The sequence below is a fragment of the Lycium barbarum genome, chromosome 1 (genome assembly GCF_019175385.1).
Source record: "Lycium barbarum isolate Lr01 chromosome 1, ASM1917538v2, whole genome shotgun sequence".
Taxonomy (NCBI): domain Eukaryota; kingdom Viridiplantae; phylum Streptophyta; class Magnoliopsida; order Solanales; family Solanaceae; genus Lycium; species Lycium barbarum.
The window spans coordinates 114,060,627-114,087,440 of record NC_083337.1 but is presented as its reverse complement, the minus strand read 5'-3'; the positions used below and the strand labels follow the sequence as shown (position 1 = coordinate 114,087,440).

Genomic DNA, 26,814 nt, shown 5'->3' with positions numbered 1-26,814 from the left:
GTATTCCTTGGGCCATTATCACGGATAGAGGGGCGCAGTTCACAGCCAAGTTCTGGAAGTCCTTTCAAGAAGGTCTAGGTACTCAAGTTAAGCTCAGCACGGCGTTCCACCCACAGACCGACAGGCAAGCCGAGCGCACTATTCAGACCTTAGAAGATATGCTACGAGCATGTGTGCTGGAATTTGGTGGTAGTTGGGATGAGCATTTGCCTCTTATTGAATTTGCCTATAATAACAGCTATCATTCCAGTATCCAAATGGCCCCGTATGAAGCCTTATATGGAAGAAAATGCAGATCTCCAATTGGATGGTTTGAAACCGGAGAAGTACAATTGATAGGCCCCGACTTGGTCCAACAAGCAGTTGAAAAGGTTAAAGTAATTCGAGACCGACTGTTAACAGCTCAAAATCGCCAAAAGTCTTATGCGGACAACCGCCGACGGGATTTAGAATTTCAAGCTAATGATTGGGTATTCTTGAAAGTTTCACCAATGAAGGGAGTAATGAGGTTCGGCAAAAAGGGGAAATTGAGTCCAAGATACATTGGACCTTATCGAATCATCCGCAAGGTGGGTCGAGTAGCCTATGAATTGGACTTGCCTTCAGAGCTCGAATCTGTACACCCAGTATTCCATGTTTCGATGCTCCGCAAGTGTATTGGATACCCCACGAGGATTGTTCCAATTGATGATGTACAAGTGACAGAGAAGTTGACATACGAAGAAGTGCCCATTGCTATTTTGGATAGACAAGTGCGAAGGCTTCGGAATAAAAAGGTTGCTTCAGTCAAAGTGCTATGGCGGAACAATAATCGGGAAGAAATGACTTGGGAAGCGGAGGAGAAGATGAAATCTATGTACCCCCATTTGTTCCAATCCCTAGAAGAGATTCAAGATGAGACGTCGACGATATGAGGTATGAATGTTTTAGTTTTATGTTTTTGGTCGTGTGTGGCCATAAATATGCTGATATTGTGATATAGCCCTGTGAGGCGATGATATTATGGGTCGTTGTGGTAAATTGGTAGTGCCAAATTACAAAGGAAACTCTAGCGAAATTTTTCTAGAATTCCCGAGTGTCGAACATTCGAGGACGAATGTTCCAAAAGGGGGGAAGAATGTTACACCTCGGAAATTTTTCCGTACTTGTGTGATGAGTAGAACAATGAAGGACTTGAGTGTATGGTGTTTTACTAAGTCGGGAATGGCTAATTTTGCATTTTTGGAAATAATAAAGTTGCAGAAAAATTTTAACCCAGTGGTCGTATATGGCACTATACGGCCCGTAAAATGATTTACGGACCGTATAGTGCAATCGTCTTTCATTGCGTCAAAAATCTCAAGTTTCTGTTAAGTGTTGAAATGGTTAAAAACGACCCAGAATACGGCCCGTAAACTAGTTTACGGACCGTAAACCAGGTCGTAAACCACCAGGTCCCTCAGCCAAGACTTTCTGTAAATGGTGAAAATGATTAAAAACGACTTGGAGGACGGCCCATAAACTAGTTTACGGACCGTAAACCCCAGTCGTAAAGTGCCATGACACTCAGCCAAACCTTCTGTTTTTGAATTGCTTAAACACGATCGTGGAAGACGGACCGTAAACCACAATACGGTCCGTAAACTGCAGTTTACGACCACTGTTCACCCGACGATAATTCATTAAAGATCAGATTTTGGGATTATTAAAAAGGGACCAAAGCTCACTTTATTTCATTATTCTTCCATACACTTCAAAAAAAGCTCCAGAACTCTCCACATACTTCATCCATAGAAATTCAAAAGAATCCAAGGAACATCAAGGACAACAACACTAAACCTATGAAATCAAGTGCAAAAACACATCAAGGGATCATCTAAGTCAAGTAATTCCCAAGAAGATGAAACTAGGGTTTTGTCTAAGTGGAGCAATTCAACTTAAGGATTGTTCAACCACTATCCAAGGTAAGTTTCATGATTATTCCATGTTGTTTGAAGTATTGGGAAGCTTAGACACTTGAGATGTAGAAGAACATAGAAATAGGTCATTATTGAATGAATAGTGACATGAATGAATGATAGTGGAATTGAACTATGATATTGAAGTGTTGTGAGTACTAATACGTTATAAATGATGTTTACATCATGAAACAAGCATTGAATGCATGAAAACGCAAAGATGAGCTAGAAGTAGAAATAAGAGAAAATTGGAGGAAAATGATGGATTTTGCCAAATGTACGTAAACGACGATTGTTGATTTCGATATTGTGAGTAATGCTATGAATATTGGGAGTTAATATAAAACATGGGAAAAATACTATAAACAAGAGAAGTGCTGCCCAATTCTTCCTAGACTTGACGACGCGTTCTTGCGGGTAGTTTACTAATGTAGACCCGAATTTTCTTATGAAGGTAACGACGTGACATTGAACAAGAGCAAGCGAGCGATAGCCTAACTAAGCGACCAAGGTATGTGAGGCTAGTACCTTCTTTCTGATGGCATGAATCTTGTAGCACAAAATTCCTATTCTCTTCATGAGTTCCTATAGTCCGAAAGGCTAAGAGTCTAACTCCTTAATGTCTATATAATATGAGGAATACGATATGATGATGCTAGTATAATGATGATGTTAATTATTGCTTACACTCACCTTATGTACTAGTTCCTTCAAGGTGAGGTAGAGTATCAATAGTTGTTCCATAATGTAATCGGGGGATCACGACCTTACGTCACCCCGATAGAGTAAAGTTGATCTTGAGCCTTATGCATGTATTACAATGAGATAAGTATTGTATGATGAGTATATTATTATTATGAGCATTTTATGAGAAGCATGACATGAGCATTTCACACCGTACCTAGTTGGCCGGGCAGTCACCGCCAAGGCGGGCAGCTATACGGATATACCATGACCCTTTGGCATGGGCAGACACCACAAGTGGGCGGCATGAGATGGTACCCCGGACGCGGGAGGCCTGGACGCGGGCTAATGTTATTGATTATCACACCGTTCCGACATGGACGGGCAGCTTGCATATGATGCATATATGTTATGAGGATGAGTATGAGTAAGATGGCACGCATGAATTCCTTTATGATTATCAGACAGATCCAGATATTTCATGTTGATGTTATCACTATATTGTTGATGTTTTCTTTCATTGTTTATGCTTCTCATACTCGGTACAACATTCGTACTGACGTCCTTTCTTCGGACGCTGTGTTCATGCCCACAGGTAGACAGAGAGGAGAGCTTGGCCCAGATCCTCAGTAGCAGTCAGCTGGTTGAAAGCACTCCATCGTCCGGAGGTGCTTAGGATTATCCTTTTGGTATATATATGCATATTTTGGGCACGACGGAGTCTTGTTCCGTCCATGTATATTCAGTATGTTAGTAGAGGCTCGTAGATACGCAGTGTGAGTTAGATGGTCTCACAAGTTTCACATGCGTGAATATTATTTTGATGGTCGAAAGGCAATTGTATATAAAGTAATTATGTTTGTTTAATTATGATTTTCCTACAACTGGTATGTAAATTGGTAAAAGAATATTAGATGGGCAAGATAAGTAGTAGAGTGAGCGGTGCTCGGTAACTAGCTCCGGGTACCCGTCGCGGCCCCTAGCTGGGTCGTGACAAGACTACACTAAGAAGACTAGCCAAACAAGGCCCTTACTTCATTAAGGGTAGCATTGTAATTGCCTAATAGTCTTCTTTGCTTAGCTTGTATATATAGCTTGTTTTTCATTTCATTAGGGAGTTTTTGGATGAATTATGAATATTTTGAGTGTTTTAGGGTTATCTCTAGAGAGAGAAACTTATGAGAGGCCTTTGGTAGACTCTTGTTGATTCTTATGTTGTTGAGAGGTTGATTGCTTGGGATTCGATTCCCTTGAGGTCAACTTAAGAATTTGGTGTTCTTTTAATGATAATTTAGAGGTCTTAGTTTTACATAACTTTGGTTGCTAAATTGAATCTTAAGTTGTGTCAAATTATCTATCTTTTCTTTTCCTTTTGTTTATCTTCTTAATTTCTCGTTTCCGCATATCCGTTATTGTATCAGTCACTAAAAATCTTATGTCATCGTTGATAATCTTGTCCTTTGAGCTTATGTCAACTAACTTCCGACACAACTTAACATATGAAAGTGTGAGGTGTAACATCCCCCTCCAATTGGAAGGATTTGAGTTTAACATACCCAAGTTTGTCCATATCCTTTGGGTCTTGCTTTTATCCTCTTATCTTCACATCCCAAATTCTCATCTTAATTTCAATTTCCGCAATTTTGTTTATTTTGATTTCTAGAGTTTCCAATTTGGTTCTTATCATGCATTTTATATCTTGCTATAACTATAAGCCTGATATAGTTTTACTTCTACATGGAGATATTGAAATAACATCAATTGTAAGTTTGGTATGAGTGTGTTACCCTAATAAATATTATCAAGTTTATTGGATATACAGAACATTCATCTAATTGACAAGAATGTTCGATCTAGACGTGTTATCTATTTCCGTGAAGGATTACGGTCATACGATATTGTTCAACATGACAGTTGACTCATACTAAGGTAACATCAGTTTATAAAGCAAGTCAGAAATGTATTTGGCGTGATTCCAACAATATTATATGTCGATGATGCAACTCTATCAAAAGAGTGGAGATGCAACATACACAGTCCAACTAAAGGGAAGATTCATAAAGGAGATAGAACGAATCACATTCACCAAAGTTTTTCTTCATACGAGCTCCAGAAGTATGGTGATATCACCATGCAACAGATTCGTTCGAGTGATAATATGGTTGATTTATTCACCAAGTCTCTACCAACTGGAATTTTCGAGAAGATGGTTGACAAGATTGGGATGTGAAGATTCAAGTGGGATTAAAGTTCTCATCAAGAGAGGTTAATAAGAGTTGTACTCTTTTTCCTTTTCAAGGCTTTTGTTCCACTGGGTTTTCCTTGTAAGGTTTTTAATGAAGCAACCAAAGGGCGTATTATTAGAAATGTACTATTTTTCCTTCACTAGAATTTTTTTCACTGGATTTAGTAAGGTTTTAACGAGACACATTATCTATTAAATAGAGATCCAAGAGAGAGTGTTATAAATATTATTTATTTATTATTATGGATGTCTATCTTTAGGAGAAAAGTTAGGATTTGTGACTTTGGACCAATGTACTTTTCTCCTATAAATAGAGGGTTCTCTTCATTGTATTTTCATCACTCAAGATAAATTAAAGAATTATCCTCCCTTCTCTTTTTCTCTACGTTATTCTTCTTTTAGCTTTATTATTTTATAACAAATTCTAAATCTTTTTTCCCAGTTACGTTAAATAAAAGGAAGTACTCCTCCATTCACAATTTATTTGTGGGGGTTGAGAGTACGAGAGTCAAAGCAGTTAAGCAAACTACTTTGACTTAATTTCAAATATAAATTCTTCTAATATTTTATTATAGAATTTAATATTTAAAAGCTATATAAAAGTGGGTACGAAGGGAGTATTTTGTCCAAGTAAAGCAAAGGTACCATCTGTTTGTTTGATAGATGGGAGGGAAATAGAAATAGGAGAAAGTGAAAGGGTGAGCAGAGAGAAATAGAAGTTTGGAGTTTGGATCACCAGTGAAGAGATATCTGGGGATGGAGCTGGCATGTTCATCTTGCTCATCCCTTCGGTTTCATAATTCTTCCCGCTACACAAAGTTACCCAATGCTTCACCTTCTTTTAATGCTCCTAACTTGGGTGTGCTCAAATCTTCCAACACTTCTGCTGGATTCCACATTCGCTACAAAAAGACTGTTCTGTATAGAAAGCACAGGCACACCCTCATCCGGGTATGTTCAATTTGAGATTATTTCCATCATATCCCCCAACTGAGGAAAATCTCAACACCCAGTAACCAAGTGAATGGATTAATTAGCATTTTCTTGCAAGCTTAGTTGGGTTCTGGTTTTTTGCTGATATTTCTGGTGTTAGTTAAATATGATAGCAAAGAGCTTTAATTAGTTAAATATGATAGCAAAGAGCTTTAAAAGATAACAATAAGAAATTGATAACGTCTGTCCATCTGTGGAGGTATAAACACCACGTTTTGAGCTTCAATAAGTTTCATTGAGCTCGACATGACCAAAATTCTTTGCCCTGAAGATGACAAGACAAGAATAACTGACTGCAGCTTTTCAAAAATTTGACTCAGCTCAACTTTCTATTATCTATATCTTATGAAGCAATGTCAGGGGTTGAAATATTCAATTAGTTGCATTCTTATGAAAGATAACACTTGCAGGCATGCTCTCAAGTTGGTACTGCTGGATCTGACCCAGTGTTGGATAATTTTTCACAATTTAAAGATGCCTTTTGGAGATTTTTGAGGCCCCACACTATACGTGGGACTGCACTAGGATCCCTGTAAGTGTTTATTATTGTCAATACTTTGGTGAACTTGCAACAGGCTTGTGTTAACCAATAATTTCTTTGGCAGCTCATTGGTTGCACGAGCGTTGATTGAGAATCCGAATCTAATCAGGTGGTCATTAGTATTGAAGGCCTTTTATGGTCTTATTGCCCTAATATGTGGGAATGGTTATATAGTGGGCATCAATCAAATATATGACATTGGCATTGACAAGTAAGTGATTCCTTTGGTACTTTACGTTGCAGACTACTCTTGCAGGACGGACATAAATGAATCGCGTCATATAAAATCTTTTTTTTCTCTCAATCACATAATGTATTCTTCCTTTTTACTTTGATTACTGTTTCTCAAAATGTTTGCAGGGTAAACAAGCCGTACTTACCCATAGCTGCTGGAGATCTTTCAGTGCAGTCTGCATGGTTGTTGGTGTTATTGTTCGCTGTGGCTGGCCTTCTTATTGTTGGGATGAATTTTGGCCCCTTCATTACTTCTCTTTACTGTCTTGGTCTCTTTTTAGGTACCATCTATTCAGTCCCACCATTTCGGCTGAAGAGATTTGCTGTCATAGCATTCCTAATAATTGCCACGGTATGCTTCTTTGTTTGCTTCTTACTTCTCCTTCAACAGTTGTGTGTAAGCTACCCTTACAACACATAGAGACCTGCATGTGCCCAAGTACCTCCATGGAAGAAGCAATATGCCTGAATAAACTATGTGGACATCGTATTGTAAAGTTTCTGATTGTAGGAGAAGGTGTAGGGCAGGTGGTGTGGTACATTGTTTCTTTTAATTTTCTGTTTGGAAATAGTTTTGCAGCTAGTTTTGGAGAAGATAGCCAATTGAACATGACTTTCTGCCAAGTGTTAATTTGAACCTCGTGGCTTGGTGATGGTGGTCTGAGGGGCATGACCACCCGAAAGTTGTCTTTCTCCTTGGTACCGTGTTTAAATGGCTGAATCAATTTCAAACCCATAAATCAAAAAAGGACAATTGACCCCAGTCCAACATAGTAAAGTACATTTTTTCCTTTTCGGCGTGCACACATTGAGTTGGGATTTCTAGCAGTTTATACCTGTGACTGCTAGAGGCATTTTTTAATAGAAACCACTCTATTGTATCTTGGTTCACACTTAGTGCCATTACAGAGGCGTTGTAATTCTCGAATGCCACCTGCTTCTCGCAGCTGTTCATATTTGCATCTGTATTAGTTGCGAGCAGTGTAAATTATGGAACCACTTATCTTATAAATGTTTCAAACCATATCCTTTCCTATAGCTTGATCTTCCTTCCTATCAAGAATTATCTTGTTGAACCTTATACATTAAAGACTTAAACAATGATACAACAACGGATACGGGGAAACAATAAATTGACAAGGATAAACAAAAGGAAAAGAAAAGATAGATAGATTGACACAAAATAGGCACAATTAGGCAACCAAGGTTCTTTAATAACCAAAACCTCTTAATTACACTCTAAATAGCACCAACCTCTAAGGCTGACCTCAAGGGAATTGAATTCCCAAGCAACCAATCCTCTCACAAACAATAATCAACAAGAGCCTACCAAAGGCCTCTCACAAGTTTCTCTCGCTAGAGATAACCCTAAAACACTCAAAATATTCATCAATTCATTAAAAGCTAAATAATGAAACGTTTAGCCTACTATTTATACTAAGAAAATAAGGAAGACAACTATCTCTATTACAATTATACCCTTAATGAAGTAAGGGCCTTGTTTGGATGTCTCCCTTGGAAATGAAACTTGAAAAGGCTTGCATTTAAGTATTAGCCTCTTTTGCATGCATGGCCTCCTTCTCCAAATAGCCTCTTTTCACAAATAGCCTCCCAAGCTATCTTCCATATCTTGAATGTGATGGTCTTGAAGCCTTCCATTCAAGCTATCTCACATATCTTAAAGGCCGTCCTATGTTGACCTCCCATGATCTTCAAAGACTCCATCTTCATGAAGCTTGATGGAGTTGGGCTTGTATCAAACAAGGAAGTTAAACTCTGTTTCTGCAGTAGTCATCAACATTTAAAATATAGGATGCACCTATCAGGCATTTGCCATTTTACGGGTAATTGGGTAACAATTTTTTATCTTTGTTAATCCAGGTATAATCACTCGAATCATCCATAACCAGTCTAACATCTTCTCACAATTCTAGATGGTTAATGTATTCATTGCATTTTGATCCTTGATGGTGCATATATCTTTTTGCACGGGCCAATAAATATCACCTACGAATATAATGGTCACAAGAATTACTATGCATTGCAGGTACGCGGTTTTCTTCTTAATTATGGTGTGTATTATGCCACAAGGGCTGCTCTGGGGCTAAGCTTTGAGTGGAGGTGAATGCTTTTTTCATACACTCTATTTCTTTGCCAAGATGCATGTTGCCTTTTCTCTCATCTCTCTGTATATTTATCTGTCTAAAGAAACAAAGCTTGTCAATTAAGTATTAACATATAAACCTGCATAGAGTTAAAGCAAATTTCTTCAAAAGCTAAAAAGGCATTAAGTTATTTATGAAAAAGAAGGGCTTAATAAGAGATGTATGACCTCTAGTAGTCATAAGAAGGTAGCCACACCCCAGCATTGGCCTACTTTCCAGTCTGTCCCTCAGGTTTTTGAAGCTTTGTTGTTAAAATAACCCAAAACAAGCCTAAAACTATCACTTAGGGTTTGACGATGTTTACAATATAACCCTTATATTTTCTTTTAATTAAAAGGTACCAGCTTTTGTTCTGCCATGTTTGCTATATTTGTAAGGTCTTCCTCTCCAATCAACAGAGATTTCCTCTGCTACAGTATCCTGTATAGACGTAGGGAGCTTCCGTTCTGTAATTACTCTTTCTTTCCTCTCCTTACCTCTTCCCTTTGCAGACCACAAAAAGAAGGCAATTGGTATATATGCTCCACAGAAGAACACCTCTGTATTTGCGCATGACTATACACTGACAATCTAACCAAAGGGAAAAAATAACCTCTTGTAAATTATAATAATCTTATCTAAGAAATTTAGAACATAAAATAGACTGGAACATAAATTCATTTTTCGGGAAAACAGTTTTACAACTGAAAATCTAGTAATAATCAATCCATTTTATTGCGTCAACCGTTTTAAGGGCATTTCACCGAACACATCAACTGCTTATTTTTTTTCTTTAGCACTTCTAACCAAATACTTAACTGCTTATTATTAAATTCAGCTCCAGCAGCTACTTAAAAAAATCAGCTCCAACAGTTAAAAAGTGCTTTTAGGCATCAGGTGCTTAAAAACTACTTCTATTCCACTAAGCCAAATGGGCTCTTAGTGAATAAGCAATTTATCTTGTACATCCTTATTATTGATTATCTGATTAGTAATACATATTTCACCTGCAGCTCACCTGTTGCCTTTATTACTACTTTTGTGACTTTGTTTGCACTAGTCATTGCCATCACCAAGGATCTACCAGATGTGGAGGGTGACCGCAAGTAAGTTGTAATACAAACTTTTAAGAAATCTGCTACTTCTTTCCCTACATTAGTTGGAGGTTTTTATGAACACTGAATTTCTTCGATGAAAAAGTTTTATCTGCTTACACCTGTTGTCAGTCTATTTCTCTCAATCCATGTATCCTTACTTGAACTCCAATATTTTGAACTTTCATGTGATCCATCCCGTACCCCATTGCTGATATGCATTTGCCCATCTATCTTATTTTATGAAAAGAATTTTTTTCATGGATCTGTTATTGTTCAAATATTCATTCAGTTATAGGTGTTATTGTGTGCCTAGATTCGCGGTTTAAAAAAAAGTGTCCAGATTCAGTCGCAATGATACACCAGAATAATCTGTACTTCATTACAGTGAATAAGTATTTACCTTATTGTAAGTAGAGGATAATTACTACCTAGATCAAAACTCCTACCCTCTTGTGTAGTGTCACAACTAATTCAGTAAGAAATTTTCTCTTCTTTTGTCTCTTTTTTCACAACTGTTGGCATCTACAAAGTTCCTCTTTTTCATTTAATGTACTAATATAGGTTTCAGATATCTACTTTGGCAACGAAGCTTGGTGTGAGAAACATAGCATTCCTCGGCTCTGGGCTTTTGTTAACAAATTACATTGGTGCTGTAGTTGCGGCAATATACATGCCCCAAGTGAGTTCATTTTTCTGCCTAGGTTTTTTTGATATTGGCGTCTTCTTTAGGTTTAACAAATCCTGATTTGCTGCTCTCCGTCAGTAATGATTAATAGAATAGCGTAATTCTCTTATCGCAGGCCTTCAGGAGCAGCTTGATGATACCTGTACATGCCATCTTGGCATTGTGTTTAGTTTTCCGGGTACTTAGTTTGAGTTTTGAATCTGAACATGATTGCGTAACTTACCTAGGTTACTTAAAAGCTGCTCTGTCATTTGATTCACACAGACTTAAAAACCTAACCACTTTGTACTATGAGTAAAGTTGTCAATGTATGCTCTATTTTTCATGATGATCTAAAAGTCAGACAGTGCCCTATATTCCAGTTATGTTTTATTTGTACCATAATTGCTCCACCTTTGCGAATTAGTTAAGCCTACTCTCTGACTGCTAAATGTGAAGAGAATTTTATTTTATTTCTACTCTATCGAGTATCGTGCATTTCTTCATTTGGTCAAGAGCATGAATGAATTCTCAAATAAAATAAAGTACAAGAGCATGGCATAACTCTTCAACTACTTTGTAATTTTTAAATCCATGGTACAGCATGAAGAAGCTTTTTAATGTGGAGAAGCTCTGGTAAACTGTTACTGATGTCTCTGGTTATACAAGGAAATGCTATTTACCAAACCTGAGCAATGATAGGATTTGCATATAATATTGTTCTAGTCTAGATTCTAAACGACAGTTTGGAAGTTGCCTGACGTTCCTTTATTTACTACTCTAGTTTGGGAGGTTGGATTATATAGTTTTCTTTTGTCAGTTGAATAATACATTTTGGCTTCTCTCAAACTTAAAAAAGTACAGTAAATGCCAAAGGAAGATGAATTAGCTTTTGTTCCTTTGCATTAATGTTTTCATTATCAATTATATTCTGGGGATAGTTCTATTGTTTTACCACTCCTTTGTGGAATAAGCTGTGGCTTACAAGAGAGATTGGTCCCACTGTGCTGCCATAAAATTTTCTGCTTTGTTATCTATTTGCAGGCATGGTTGCTGGAAAGAGCAAATTACACTAAGGTAATTTTAACACTTAAGTTCTGCATGACGGTCTGGGTGTCATCTCATGATTACATTTATTCTGATGGTAATCAATTGTAATTTGCAAGTAAGAGAGATTGGTCCCAGTGTTTCTCTTGTTGATCACTTTGTACAATTTCATACCCTCTTTCTGTTAGTACTTTATTGTTTTTTTATGTTCTTCGCAAAAGAAATATAGATCCTGCATGGATCAACTACTATTTCTTGTTACCTGACCTCTGAGGGTAAATTATTAAACTGAGTTAACCAAGGTTTGACTGCAATAAGTAGTTTAACTTTTAATTACAAGCTCAATCCATTCAGGATTTTGGATTGCAAATTTGTCACCACTTAAATCACTGATGACTACAAAACTGTTGGCTATTTCTATTTTCTAATGGAGTAGGGGAGGTAGGAAGAACTTACCACTGTCTGATATCTTCATTTTTGTAAATTTTTTTGCAGGAAGCAATCTCAGCATACTATAGATTAATATGGAATCTTTTCTATGCGGAGTACATCATCTTTCCTTTCATCTAACAAGTACGTTTTTGTTCCATAGCCTTTAAGTGGTGGCCCTCAAAGTGACTAAAGAAATGGAAGTTTACTTTCTGGTTTGCTGCCGTCTGCAGGACAAAGGAAAGTGTGTATAGATGCCGTTCAGTGTTAGGTTTTCTGAGACGCATGGGGACTTTCTTTATCCTTTTGGATTATATTGTTGTATATTCTTAGGAAATTCATCAATCTACTGAAGGATGAGGTTTAATCTTTTGTTACCCTCAGTTTCAGTTTTGTCTATACAACACCAACTTTTAGCACCTGATGGGAAGTTCTGCATCTCAATTGTTGTTACAATTTTCCACACGCTCTATTGATAATGGCATTTGAATCCAGGGATTCCAGCGTAAACAGTGTTTACTAAAGAGTTTAACTTCTATATAAGCCGATGCTATAAAAAATATTTAAAATCAGGCCACTTCTAAAAAATTATAGATTAATCTCTGTAATAAGCATTGATTTTATAATTTGATAATAAAGATAATTAACTTGCTATAATGAGTAAAATTTGACAAACAGCTTCTTTACACTATCGTTGTACATAAATTCTTGCTATGATTATACTGTTTTAGGTCAACAATTTTGGAATAAACACAGAACACAGGAAGAATGATGAGCTGATATGTTACATCTCGTGTTTTCATGCATTGGAAAGCGTGCGAGTTAAATTACATTAGTAATCGAAACTAGGTTATCCCCCAAGCTTATAGGTGGTTAGAGTAATGGTACAGATCTGTTGTAAATATTAGAAGTTAAACAAATCGAAGAAAATAAGCTTCGTCGAGGTTTGAAATTTATTTGAATGAAATACGGTCCAAGCTATAATACCCCGTGTTTTTGGACTAGGAAATTGAACCGTCCAACACGAGCAAATTTACCCGAGCCGGAGGATTTAGTCATATTGAAGCATGAAAATCAAGAACTTGGTTTATATGAGGAATGAAATCCAAAAATAATTTAGGTCTTAACAAGTGTGACGACAGTGATTGAGAATAATATTTGTGTAAAGAGGCTATGGACTAGAATTCTACCACATGATTATAATAATGAGTATATGAAGTGTGTTAAAAATGGTTCATGTTTAAGTGAATTGGAATCAAAAAATTAATTATGTGTATAATTGGTTAAATTTTGAATTATAGTGATGGATAAAGGAGTTAATTAAAGAATAAGTGGATAAGTGAGAATGTGAAATTATCCACGTGTAGTCATGTAACGTGCAACACCTAAATGACTAAGGTGTATACATATTTGGTGGCTTCGTTTGGGAGCAGAACGTGTTAGGTGTAATGAATAGGCAGGGGGCCCACGGTCCATTAGAGTATACCTCCGTTGAGACTTATCTTTTATTAGAGATGTCTTTGATATTAAGATTGATAGGTAGCACTGTTTTCATTAGCTGAGTATTCTGGTATAGCAACGTAGGTGGGCAACAATATGCACATATGTGTGTATATATTTTTATATACAATCTGCCATAGGAAAATTCTCATGCGCAAGAAATATGCATAGAACAATATAAAGGTTATGTCACGTCGGTTTCTCCCGAATCATAGCAAATCAGAAATTTCTTTAAAGGTGGATGAAGAGTACTTCTTTGAATATAAGGTAAGAAATCCTCTCTCCTAGATGTATTTGATTTGTCCAAGTCGTATCTACATTGCTAGATGAAAGAAATACGAAAATTATATCGGAAATCGAATAAATTAGTGTTGTAGTTCGGTGGACTGTTTTGGGAGGTTGTTCTTATGAAATTATATGAATGGAAATTAATTGAATGACCTGGAGGTGTTGTTGTTGTTGTTAATATTGTTGAGAAATTTCGGAATGAAGATGGGATTTAAAACTATTGTTTAATTGACAAGCCGAGCTTGCCGCTCGTCGCATTATTGTTGAATTATTGAAACTATTTTTATATTGTTGAGGGGCTGGATCGATGGGATTAATTGTTGATGTTGTTAATATGGTTGTTGGTATTGTTGTTGATGATTTGGCCAAGTCGAATTCTCAGGGTTTGTTGAATTTATAAAGGAAATGCTGTCCGAATTTCTATAAATGATGTGCTAGCTTAGGGTTGGATTCCTAAGTACCTGTAGCTAATGTTTGGTATCTACTGACGTTGTTGTAGATCTTAGGAAGCCCGAGACATAAGTTTGGATTAGCTTAAGAAGCGGACAAGGTATGTTAAGGCTATCCCTTCTTTCTTTTTGGCATGAATTACATAAACGAGCGAACGATGAACATACATGAATCCAATGAATTCTAGTTCTCAGCTGTACTTGACATGATAGTTGTCTTTGATTCTCAAGTGTCGGTTCATTCTAATTATTCTATTGAGTCCCAGATGATGATTTAGTTTGCATATGGTTGCTCATGATATTCTACTCGTGCATGCCGTTAATATATCATTCACCGAGTCCCGGGCTGGGTACGTATTCGTGCATAGTTTCATTGCATTGTTCACCGAGTCCCTCACTAGAGGGCCGGGTATGTATATTATATGTATTTCACCGAGTCCCTTATTAAAGGGTCGGGTATGGCATATGTTTACATTTCACCGAGTCCCTTACTAAAGGGCCGGGTACGGTATATATTTACATTTCTAGTCATTGCCTTCGGGGCTATTTACATTGTTATTCTATGCCTTCGGGGCTATCCATATTACAGGTTGTTTCTCGTACTTTCATTATGACTTATATCTCATTCTTTATGATTACTGCTACCTTACATACTCGGTACATTATTCGTACTGACGTCCCTTTGCCTGGGGGCGCTGTGTTCATGCCACACAGTCCCAGATTGTTTCAGCTAGGATGGTTGGTTATCAGCTGGGATTGGCAAACTCCATTTTCCCTCTTGGAGCAGTGTCGAGTCATTATGGTTATCATATGTGTGTATGGGTAAGTCGGGGCCCTGTCCCGACTCATATGATTCAGGTGTTTACTCTTAGAGACTTTGCAGACAGCGTCCCGTGGTTAGTATGTTAAGATGTCATGTATTGAATAAAGCGACCATATAGGCCGATATGTCAGTTTGACTTACTCGGTTTTTGATTAATTGAATATCGTTCGCAAATTTCTAAGGTTTGACTGAAAGTACCTTATTATATTTCCAAAATTTTTTATATGTCCAGTTTCATTGTGTTAATACCAGAGGGTTCAGTCAGCTCTAAGTAAGGGTTGGGTGCCCATCATGCCCTGATGAGATCGGGGTGTGACAAAGTGGTATCAGAGCAGTTCGTCCTAGGGGTCGTCTGCAAAGTCGTGTCTAGTAGAGTCTTGTTTATGATGTGTTGCGCGCCACATTTATAAACAGGAAGCTACAGGGCATTCAGGATGGTTACTTTTCTTTCATATTTAAGATCGTGCGATAGAGCCAAGCTATAGGAAATGAGATTCCTTATACTAACCCTTGATTTCAGCAGAAGAATGGCATCGACAGAAGAAAGCGAGTGATGATATTGGAAGTTACTGTCACGACCCAGCTAGGGGCCGCGACGGGTACCCGAGGCTGACCACCGAGCACCTCTTATTTCCTCACTGGTCATAGTGATTTACGCTTCTGTTATATCCCGCATTTTGTACCTTCGGATAATTCAAGACAATTGCAAGAAGTTAAGGACAAGGCTATATTTTGGTCTTGTTTAAGACACAAGTTGTTTATGAAAATTTTGAAGCGAAAATATTAAGAAAGGCTAGGGGCAAAAAGGGAAATTCACAAGATGGCCCATAGAAAATATGGAGGGAGGCTAAGGGAAATTTGGAATTTGGAAAATAAATTTTCATGAATTACAAAAAAAAAAAAAAAAAAGGATGGGCTTGAGTTAAAGGGCCATTTGGCCGTCCATAGTAAATGGGCCAAGGCCCACATGGGTAAATTATATAAGTAACTTACTAGTTATATTCTTCATTTTATCACTTGGAAATTTCAAGAAGTTTGGAGAAGCCAAAGACAAGAGGCCATTCGGCCACCTCTAACCAAACAAGAACCTTGGAGAAAAATTTATCAAAAAATATTTTCTTCTAGTTAAACAATCCATTAAAGGGTCCTTAGCAAAGTGAAGTGGTCATTGGAGCAAGAAAAACACATATTCTTGCAAGTTACAAATTCTAGCCAAGTGATAAGTAAGGAAAAAGGTAAGGTTTAATCCTTTTCTTATATGTTATGGATGATTATGTATATTGTAGTAGGTAAAAGTGGATGAAATTCATGAAAATATGGATGTTATATGTGGCCGTGTATATGTAGTGTGTGGCCGTGTAGATATGGTGTGGTGTGGAAGAAAATGAATCAATTTTACTTAGTATTTTGGTTGTTGTTGTAATGGAATCTATGAGGGGAATGAAAGTTTAATGATTCTAGTTAAAGTTGTAAGTGTTGGAGAGTTGTTTGGAGGCTAATGTAATGTTAAAAATCATTTCTTATATTCATGGCAATTGATGTTGTTAGTGTGTAAATTGTTGGTATGGTTTATGAACTTGAAAGAAGGAAATGTGTTGTTATTGTTCTTGTTGAATTTGGAAGGTCTTGGGTGAAGTAGTATGTTGATTGGGTTGTTTTGAATGTTATGTGAATTGTTTGAAGTATTCTTGAATCATGTTAGGAAGATTTCAGATTAATACTTGAATGTGGGATCATTGGTGTTAGTTGGATTATATGTGATTGAATTGAATATAAATGAATTGCCGATGAATTGTGTGACGAAGGTTGCTAATGTTAGAATATATTTTGGATTGATTGTTGAAGTTGTTAGTATGATTGTTGGTATTGTTGTTGATAGTTTGGCCGAGTAAAATTCTCGGATTGTTGTTGATAAAAATTGGCCGAGTTAGATTCTCGGGGATGGTGTATTTACAGGGGAAATGTTACCGAAATTTCGGCAGATCATAAGTGAAATTTATTTGAGAACTAAGGCAAGTGTATGACGACGAATCTAATAATTGTGTGAACTCTTTTGAATGTAGACTAGCAAGCTTGGATAAATAAGCGTAGCTAATAGGTCGTGGAGCAGGTATGTAAGGCTTACCCTTTTCTTTCTTTGGCATGATCTTTATGAAACGAGCAGATGACGTATATGTAAGATTTCAAGGAAATTCCTATTCTTAGAGCCACTAGGATGGCTAATATTCTTGACTTCCATAAGTTGTATCATATGGTTTTGATGCGTATTTATGATGTCCGAAGTTGTTTGATATGTCTCCAAGTGGCATTCGGAAGAAAATTGATATGACTAAAGTTTTGATCTTCAAATGCTAGCACGATCGATCATTCCATTGAGTTTTTGATATATATTTTGATATGTACATATGGTTCCAAAAGGTATATTTGATTTGATCCATAACGATATCCGAAAGGTGCCTAACATGATTGTTGCCTTGATTTTCCAAAAAAATGGCTTCTGAAACGCTCGTAGAAGGTTCAGTACTTCAAACGCTCATAACTTTTTCATACTAATTCGGATTGACCCGAAACTTGTTTCTGAGCCTTCAGGTGTCGATCCATGTACGTACCCATCGAGTCTTGAAAATTTGTTCTATGTGCATACGTATATGATTTGGCGCCTTACGAGATTTGTGATCTTATTCTACGTTCTCTTAATGTTATCCTTCGTTGATAGTCTCATCTTATAATAATTGTACCTTCAAGGTGAGACAAAGTCGGGATGATTATTCCATAATATAATCGGAGGTTACCGACTTTACGTCACTCCGATAGATACATGACTTTCTTTGGGCTCTCATGCATGCTGCTTATATGATATATGTATATGACACATGGACATGATATATGTATATGTATATGGGGAATATGGGGAAAAGGGACATATGTGGCGCTATAGACGCATTGCCACCTGGTCAGTTGGCGTAACTTATCATCCCGGACGCGGGATGCCCGGACGAGGGACATATGTGGGGGATCCGACGTTGTTCGGCGCTATGATATGTTCTATTTTTTGTATATGTGAACAAGAAATATTTCTTTCTGAAAAAGGCTAGGCATGCATGGCAACTGCCTAAGAGGCACTCATATGTACAGGTTATTCTCTTATCTCACTATATGCTCTATGATCCCATTGTATTATTATTCATACTTTATGTTCCTCGTCATGCTACTTCTCATGCCTTATATACTCGGTACATTACTCGTACTGACGTCCCTTCTTGTGGACGCTGCGTTTCATGCCACGCAGGTAAGCAGGTAGACGGGTTCGATTCCTAGGAGCTCCACCAGCAGTACATTGAGAGCGCTCCAGTTGTTCCGGAGCTTCAGTTTATTGGTACTACTTTTGTGTGCATATTTGGGCACGGCAGAACCCGGCCTTTCTTGTAAATATATGTATTTTGTTTAGAGGCTCGTAGACAAATATGTACAGTCAGATATCTTACACTCTTGTTCGTCCTTGTTGCTGTATAATATGTTAGTAAAGTTTATTGACACTTGTTTACGAGTATGTTATTAACGATGGTGTTAAGTAAAGCAAAGGCGGTATCGTTTATATGGCCCACTCAGTGGTAAGAGTAAGATGCGAGATAAGAGGTGCTCGGTGTAGTAGTATCGGGTACCCGTCGTGGCCCTAGTTGGGTCGTGACAAAAGTGGTATCAGAGCAGTTCGTCCTAGGGATTGTCTACGAGCCGTGTCCAGTAGAGTCCTATTTATGGGTGTGAAGCGCGCCACACTTATAAACAGGGGGCTGCAGGGCATTTAGGAATTCTGACCTTCTTTGTACTCTAGATCGTGCGATAGAGCTATGTTACCAGGTTTCCATGTTCTTTTCTTAATCCTGTGTTATGGTTTCAGTAATGCTGGTGAAGAGGAAAGTTACGGCGGCCCAGAAGGGCAAGACGGCGGCTGGAAGAAGAGTTGAACAGGAGCCACCGGCGGAAGTAGAAGAAGGCGAGTCTCACAACGAAGCTCCTCCTCAGACTTCTCGTGCTGCCCCCGTGTCAGCAGAGCAGGAAGGAGTTCCAGCCCCGGCCCCAGTACCTCCAGTTCTACCAGCAGCAGCTTCGGGCCAACAGATAACAGAGGCTATTCAGTTGCTGACCCAGTTAGTTGCCGCACAAGCTCAGCGGCAAGGTGCGGGCCAAGGAGATAGGGCGGTGAGTGCAAGAGCCCGTGATTTTATCACCCTGAATCCCCCGGAGTTTTTTGGATCGAAACCAGAGGAGGAACCGCAAGGTTTTTATAGACGAGATGCTGAGGACACTGAGGATAATACATGCTTCGGATACAGAGTCAGTAGAGTTGGCTTTATATAGATTGCGGGATGTAGCGGTCCAGTGGTATAACAATTGGATATCTTCCAGGGGAGTAAATGCACCTCCCCCGGTTTGGCAAGAGTTCACCGAAGCGTTCCTGCGACATTACTTACCACCGGAGGTTCGACGGGCTCGAGCCAATATGTTTTTGAATCTCAAACAGGGAAATATGAGCGCCCGGGAATATAGCCTTCGTTTTAACTCTTTAGCCAGGTATGCCCCAGCCATGGTGGCTGATATGGGAGATCGTTGTCACACCCTAATCTCCCTAGGGTGTGATGGGCACCCAACCCCATATCCGGAGCCGAGCGAACCCACAGACTCTTATTACATACATAATCTCTTCGGACTCTGAAATCAAATAAAAGTGAAATACATAGTAGGCTTTCAAAATCTTTCTTTTATCGCCTGATTCTGTTAATCAGTGAAAATGACAAACATGATAAATGCTTTTGGAAACTTTCAGAAACAAGTCAAATCTGTAATCACACGGAATTTGTAACATAACGTAAGATGACACATCGGCTGATGGAGCCGCTTACAAAGCTGACGTCCTATACCCACGACTCTGTCTGCAAAGTCTCTAACTGCGAACCAAACATCATAGCCCATATACTCTGACTCGGCAACACTCCAGGTGCAAATGGAGTTGCCAATCCAGCTGAAGCATCTTCTAGCAATGTCATTTACTCATCTGGGTGTACCTGCGCGGCATGAAACGCAGCCCCCGAAGAAAAGGGGGTCAGTACGGAATATGTAAAGCATGGAATACAGAAAACAGAATCATAATCGAAACAAACAGTACAAAAGTAAGTACATTTTCAGAATACCAAAATACGTATTTTTTTCAGAATGCAAACCATGTATGCCGATGTCATGTGTCAAAAGAAGTACCGAAAATAAGTAGATCATCCAGAGTGCCAAAAATGCGTACTTTCAAAACACAGATTGTGCGTGCCACATCGTATGTCATCATATACATACACACATAACTGATTCATATGTAACATATTAGTGTCGAGGAACGTTCGGCCCGATACACAAATGTATTTACTGCGGAACGTGCAGCCCGATCCATATACATATATTATATTGCTGTGGCACGTGCAGAAGGTTAGTCCGAACAATAAGCACGATATGCAGAACAACAAAAACAACTTACTGGAAACACAAATCATGCATGCCAAGAACGGTATCCGGCTCCTTGTGGGACCTGGGGAACGTGGCGCCACCCTGCCTTTGGCGCCACACACATCATACTCCAGAAGATTTGCTCCGTAATCTCCGTCACACATCATAATATCATATCATAAGATCAGAATATACATATACACATATATGGTTCGGCGAACCATGAACACATCATAACACCATAACACCATAACACATCATACTCCGGAATACATATATGGCACCCGGCCCTCAAGCAAGGGACCCGGCGAACCATGCGCACGATATATACCGGCCACCATACATACACACACCCACATGGCCACACACACAACACACATTATTTCCATGATTTTCTTTCATTTCTACATACCACAGCATATATAAACCTTCCATAACATATAAAAGAATATGAATTCTTACCTTTTTCCTCAATTTCCCACTTGACTGTAATTATGAACTTGCAACAAAGAGGGGATTTCTTGCTCCAACAATTGTACCACGTTAAAGAGGACCTTTGAATTAGTGGGAATACTAGAAGAAAATATTTTTTTGATGGGGATTTTTGGACCTCAAAATTCGGCCACCATGGCCGAATGGTCTTCAATTTTTTTTTTGTTCTTCAAGGTTCTTGAAACTTCTTAAAATGAAAATGATAAAATAAGATGGGCTTGTCATCTTTTGTCTATTAATAATGAGCTCCCAAGTGGGCTTTGGCCCAATCACTTGGACGGCCATAAGGGCCTTGTTTTTCAAGCCCAAATTTTTTTTTCTTCTTCTTTTTGTTTCAAGCCCATTTTTATTTCATGACCATTTTTTTTTTGTAATTCATGAAAACTATTTTCCTAATTTCCAATTTTGCCCTTAGCCGTTCAACATTTCCATACTAGTAAACAACTTGTTCATCGAAATAATTTTGGAAAATAGTCTTGCCTTTGACTTTTCGCAATTATCTCGAATTATCCGATCGTACAAAATACGGGTCATAACATCCTCCTCCCCTTTAGAACATTCGTCCTCGAATGTTCAACTGACCTCATGGGGTGTTATAACACTTCGAGAGGGTCCCTCTTATAGCTGTCCTTTTTCTTCATGCCCATTCCTTATCTTTCACCTTATTTTCTTTGTAGTCGAACTCCTCGGTCTTTACATGAGTCCTCATTCCGTGTCACGGGTTTTCTAACCCACCATACCAAGTTAGTATCCTTGTCCTTCCTAATTCATCTCTTCTCTGTTATTGTTTCGTCACAATACCTTAACAAAAGCCACATCTTTGGTACGTAATCTCCACTTGACGATCCGATATGGCCACAGGTTGTTTCTTGTTTTTATCTAATCTATAGTATTGCAGTCTCGCTTATCATGCCATAAATATCCATCGGCTTGTGGTGTTCTCCTTTTCTTCGCTCCCTGCTTCTTTATGTCTTTGTCGCTATCCTTTTTTTTTTTTAATATTTCATTCCAAGTATTTACCCAGAAACATATGTATCGTTACACCTCGGAAATTTCTCCGTACTTGTATGATGAGTGGAATGATGAAGAGTTTGAGTGAATGATGTTTTATTAAGTCGAGAATGGCTAATTAAGAATTTTTGGAAATAAGAAAGTCGCGAAATTTTTTTTAGCCCAGTGGTCGTATATGGCACTATACAGCCCGTAAAGTGATTTACGGACCGTATAGTGCAATCGTCCTCCAGCTTGTCAAGAATCCCAACTTTCTGTAAATTGTGAAAATGGTTAAAAACGACTTGGAGGACGGCCCGTACTGGTTTACGGACCGTAAACCACAGTCGTAAATTGCCATAATCCCCAGCCAAACTTTCTGTTTCTGGGATGATTAAAAACAACCATGGAGGACAGACCGTAAATCAAAATATGGTCCGTATATGGTGGTTTACGACCACTGTTCATCCCGACGAGAATTCATTAAAGATCAGATTTGTGATTTTTAAAGGGGACTTAAGCCTCATTTTAACTCATTATTCATTCAACCAACTCAAGAAACTTCTAGACCTCTCCACATACTTCATCTATAGAAATCCCAAAGAATCAAAAGAACATCAAGACCAACAACACCAAATTCATGAAATCAAGTGTAAGAACACAACAAATGATCATCTAAGTGAAGAAATTTCCAAGAAGGTGGAACTAGGGTTTTGGCTAATTGATGCATTTAAACTTAAGGATCGTTCAACCATCATCTAAGGTAAGTTTCATGATTTTTCCATATTGTTTGAAGTATTGGAAAGCTTAGACACTTGAAATGTAGAAGAACATAAAAATGGGTCATTATTGAATGAATAGTGACATAAATGAATGATAGTGGAATAGAACTATGAATATTGAAGTGTTGTGAGTACTAATACGTTATAAATGATGTTTATATCATGAAACAAGCATTAAACGCATGAAAACGCAAGGACGAGCTAGAAGTAGAAATAAGGGAAAATTGGAGGAAAATGGTGGATTTTGCCAAATGTACGTAAATGACGATTGTCGATTATGATATTGCGAGTAATATTATGAATGTTGGGAGTTAATGAAAAACATGAGAAAAGTAGTATGAGCGAAGGAAGCGTTGTCCGACTTTTCCTAGAATTAGCGATGCGCTCTTGTAGTTAGTTTACTAATGTTGATACAAATTCTCTTATGAAGGTAACGACGTGATATCGACGGAGAACAAGTGAGCAATATCTTAGCTAAACGACCAAGGTATGTGAGGCTAGTCCTTCTTTCTAATGGCATGAATCTTTTAGCTTGAATCCCTATTCCTTTCATGAGTTCTTGCATTCCAAGAAGTTAAAAGCCTATACCTATGAATGTCTATATGAGATAAGTCATACGATATGATGACATTAGAATGATGATGATGTTATTCCTTGCCTACACTCACCTTATGTACTGGTCCTTTCAAGGCGAGACAGAATGTCCATAATAGTCCCATAATGTAATCGGGGGATCACGACCTTACGTCACCCCGATAGAGTAAAGTTGATCATGAGTCTTATATACGCATTATGATAAGATAAGTATTTTATGATAAGCATATTACTATGAGTATTTACGTTAAGCATGTCATGATTGCATTCACACCGGGCCTAGTTGGCCGGGCAGACACCGCTTCGGCGGGCGGCGATACGGATACACCACGACCTACGGGCGTGGGCAGACACCACTAGTGGGCGGCATAAGATGGTACCCTGGACGCGGGAGGCCTGGACGAGGGCTAATATTATTGATTATCACACCGTTCCGACATGGACGGGCAGCTTGCATATGATGCATACATGTTATGATGATGATTATGAGTAAGATAGCATGCATTACTTCATTTATGATTATCAGTCAGATCCATATGTCTCATGTTGATGTTATCCCCATATTATTGATGTCTCCTTTCATTATGTATGCCTCTCATACTCGGTACAATATTCGTACTGACGTCCTTTCTTCGGACGCTGTGTTCATGCCCACAGGTAGACAGGGAGGAGAGCTTGGCCCAGGTCCTCAGTAGCTGTCAGCTGGTAGATAGCACTCCATTGTTCGGAGGTGCTTATGGCTATCCTTTTGATGTACATTCATGTATGCATATTTTGGGCATGACGGAGTCTTGTTCCGTCTATGTATTCATTATGTTAGTAGAGGCTCGTAGATACGCAGTGTGGGTTAGATGGTCTCACAAGATGTTTCATATGTATGTATATTATTTTGATGGCCAAGAGGCAAATGTATATAAAGTATTTATGTTTTGATTAAATATGATTTTCCTACAATTGGTATGTAAAATTTATAAAAGAGTATTAAATGAGCAAGACAAGCAGTAGAGTGAGCGGTGCTCGGTAATTGCTCCGGGTACCCGTCGCGGCCCTTAGCTGGGTCGTGACATGTACGTAATGTTTCTTTGCCAACTATTATCCTTCGCAGTACAATTGCGCTTACGGTGACTTATGATCCGAATTCACCTAACTTCTTAGTTCGCAACATTGTTGAGTTCTTACTGCAACTTTTTCTTTATTTCCTTCCCTCACATTTCTCGACACAAGTATACTTGTCATCGATTTCTTTGTATTGGCGCTCGTTTCGTCCTTCGTTATTTCTTGTTGGCTCTCCGAAGGGGATTCCTTTCAAATATGATCGAGCATCGCTTCACATCGATGATTCTAGATAAATTCATAGCGTGTATCCTCATATTCCGTATAATTAATGGTCCATGAACTACTTTCTAGTATCCGACGAACTCTTTCATATTACTCATAGGCACTGCGTCCTTTCTTTCTATCAAAATTTCAGACTATCAATTGGTGATACTTCCGTTATAATAGTCGTTCTCGTCCGAAACATCCTTTGGATCCTATCATTTTCTGCCTTATCCTTTCTGCATTTAGCTTGTAGCCATTTTCTTGCTCTTTTATTACTCTTACAACATGTTGCTGCGTACTTAGGTATGGCGCAAATTTGCCCGATAAGAGGAATTTAAATCATGGCATAAACATAGCATAATTCATGTTGGCCTCATGGTACACTTCATTGTCAATTCGTTTCTACTTCTTCATGTACCCTTTTGATGTGCCGACATGTTCCGAACTCTAGTCCCGAGCCAATAAATTTCCTTTTCCAGCGCTTGAAAAATGTTGTGATTCTTTTTAAGCCTAACGTAATACGTTCTCCCCCCCCCTTTTAGGGGCTCCTCATATGCCAATAGTCCTTCTGTGAGATCTTTTCCAACTCTGTGCATGACATATTGAAACTTCTTCCATAAGCTTTCCTTTTCATTTTCCATCTACATTATCATTCTTGTCAACATTCCCATACTTTTCCATCCACTATTAATCCTCTTACCTATTTTAACTTACTTACTCGTAGTTCTTCTTAACTACGCGTTCGCGTTGCAGCTATGCGTTCATTTTTTTCGAACGTCTCGCTACTTTTGCTCACAGCACGGAATCCTTACGGTTTACACTCTCTTTATGGTACTATGACCGAGCGGTCTTCCATGCACATTCTTTATATTTCATTCCATTTTCTCTAGGATCAAATCTTTCAGACTTCACATGAATTCTCGCTCCACGCCTTTAATTTCCAAATCAACGGTGTTGACCCATTATCCTTATTCTTTTCTTGGTGCGTTATCGGGTTTCTATCGTTAACTTGTCAAAGTATCCTTCTTACTCCTATGATTAAGGATTTCCATTTGTTTTATTCCCAAATATTCTCCTCTTCTTTCGACTAATCCGTTAATATACCTTTTCTACTTTCATTCTTAACCTTCCCTAGGTTCCTTCTTCCTCGAACACTTTTCTCCTTTTGCCATGTGTGGCATCGACTCTGAAGTTCATGAAATATTACTTTATACGCGCAAATTCCGCTTCACTCTTAAGTCATTTTTTCAGAAAGGCACTTCCATATCTGAGGCATCCACGTTAATATGGCTGCACACTTATTCCTTTATGTACCTTCCAAGGGCCGAAATTTTCTAACATCGTCACAAGGCTTTGTCATTCTTTCTCTTACTTCACATTCCTTGTCGTAGTCACTATTTCTTTATCCTCACTTATTGAGATTGGTCCTCGAACCTCACACATTCCTCTTGTTCTATATCACCACACTTTACCCTTTTTAGGTACCTACCTTTTAAATTTTATTCAAATAGTCTCGTACTTTGCCAGTAATTTGTCTCGGGGGGCCTCACTCACTGAGGTTTCTTACCTTTCATTTTCTTCCGACACTTTGATCCGTTTATTTTCCAGCTACTCACTCACCTTCTTTTCCAATATTGTTGTATTAAAATTTCCAATCTTAACCTGTAGTAAAAATAATAGCAGCTTATCTTGTAACACTCGTACCATCTATTTTTGCTGTCACTCGAACTTTGGTACCTTTACTTGATTAATGCATTCTTTACCGTAGCGCCGGTTACTGGGACTCACATGTCCATCGATACGATCACATATGAGATATCATACACATTCATATATATATATATATATATATATATATATATATACATATATAATTACTATCAACTAGCCCACAAAATACTTCCAAACACTGTTCAAGCCTATTCAAATTCCAAAGCTGTAACGCACTTTCTGTCTTTCCCCCAGTCTAGCCTGTCTCGTCCTATATGGCCTTTTGTGGTCTCCAACCATCCCGTATACTCTAGTTTTCCTTAGGCCACTCTAATTTCTCATTTGTCTCTTATGTCGGAAT

At 38.3% G+C, this 26,814-nt stretch overlaps 1 protein-coding gene and 1 long non-coding RNA gene across 8 annotated transcripts; both read left to right on the top strand.

Annotated features, from left to right (window-relative positions):
* The first annotated feature begins 5,481 nt into the window (after positions 1–5,481).
* On the top strand, positions 5,482–12,434 carry LOC132637052 (homogentisate solanesyltransferase, chloroplastic). 6 transcript variants are annotated; one of them, XR_009581529.1, is made up of 11 exons: positions 5,482–5,817; positions 6,270–6,391; positions 6,465–6,611; positions 6,761–6,986; positions 8,682–8,755; positions 9,792–9,884; positions 10,437–10,554; positions 10,657–10,738; positions 11,584–11,616; positions 12,082–12,159; positions 12,249–12,434. XR_009581529.1 is itself a non-coding variant. In XM_060354206.1 (11 exons), exons 1-10 carry the CDS (start codon positions 5,623–5,625, stop codon positions 12,154–12,156), a joined length of 1,146 nt encoding a protein of 381 aa, XP_060210189.1. In that variant the 5' UTR covers positions 5,483–5,622; the 3' UTR covers positions 12,157–12,159; positions 12,249–12,434. The 6 variants fall into 6 exon arrangements, 5 of the variants coding, with proteins under 5 accessions (XP_060210205.1, XP_060210197.1, XP_060210202.1 ...); XM_060354206.1 differs by having other exon boundaries at positions 5,483–5,817; positions 10,676–10,738; XM_060354222.1 differs by lacking the exon at positions 10,657–10,738.
* Positions 12,435–13,486: 1,052 nt separating this feature from the next.
* Positions 13,487–24,320, top strand: LOC132644970 (uncharacterized). 2 transcript variants are annotated; one of them, XR_009583972.1, is made up of 3 exons: positions 13,487–13,782; positions 14,303–14,353; positions 24,081–24,320. It is a non-coding gene; the product is annotated as an uncharacterized LOC132644970 (long non-coding RNA). The 2 variants fall into 2 exon arrangements; XR_009583971.1 differs by lacking the exon at positions 24,081–24,320 and adding an exon at positions 14,967–18,352.
* The last annotated feature ends 2,494 nt before the right edge of the window (positions 24,321–26,814 follow it).

Bases quoted from the DNA above. Each gene is read 5' to 3' on its own strand.
- LOC132637052 (XM_060354206.1), top strand. From the start codon at position 5,623: ATGGAGCTGGCATGTTCATCTTGCTCATCCCTTCGGTTTCATAATTCT. The intron at 6,612-6,760 runs GTAAGTGATTCC...AAATGTTTGCAG, and splicing joins TATGACATTGGCATTGACAA to GGTAAACAAGCCGTACTTAC. The intron at 10,555-10,675 runs GTGAGTTCATTT...CTCTTATCGCAG, and splicing joins CGGCAATATACATGCCCCAA to GCCTTCAGGAGCAGCTTGAT.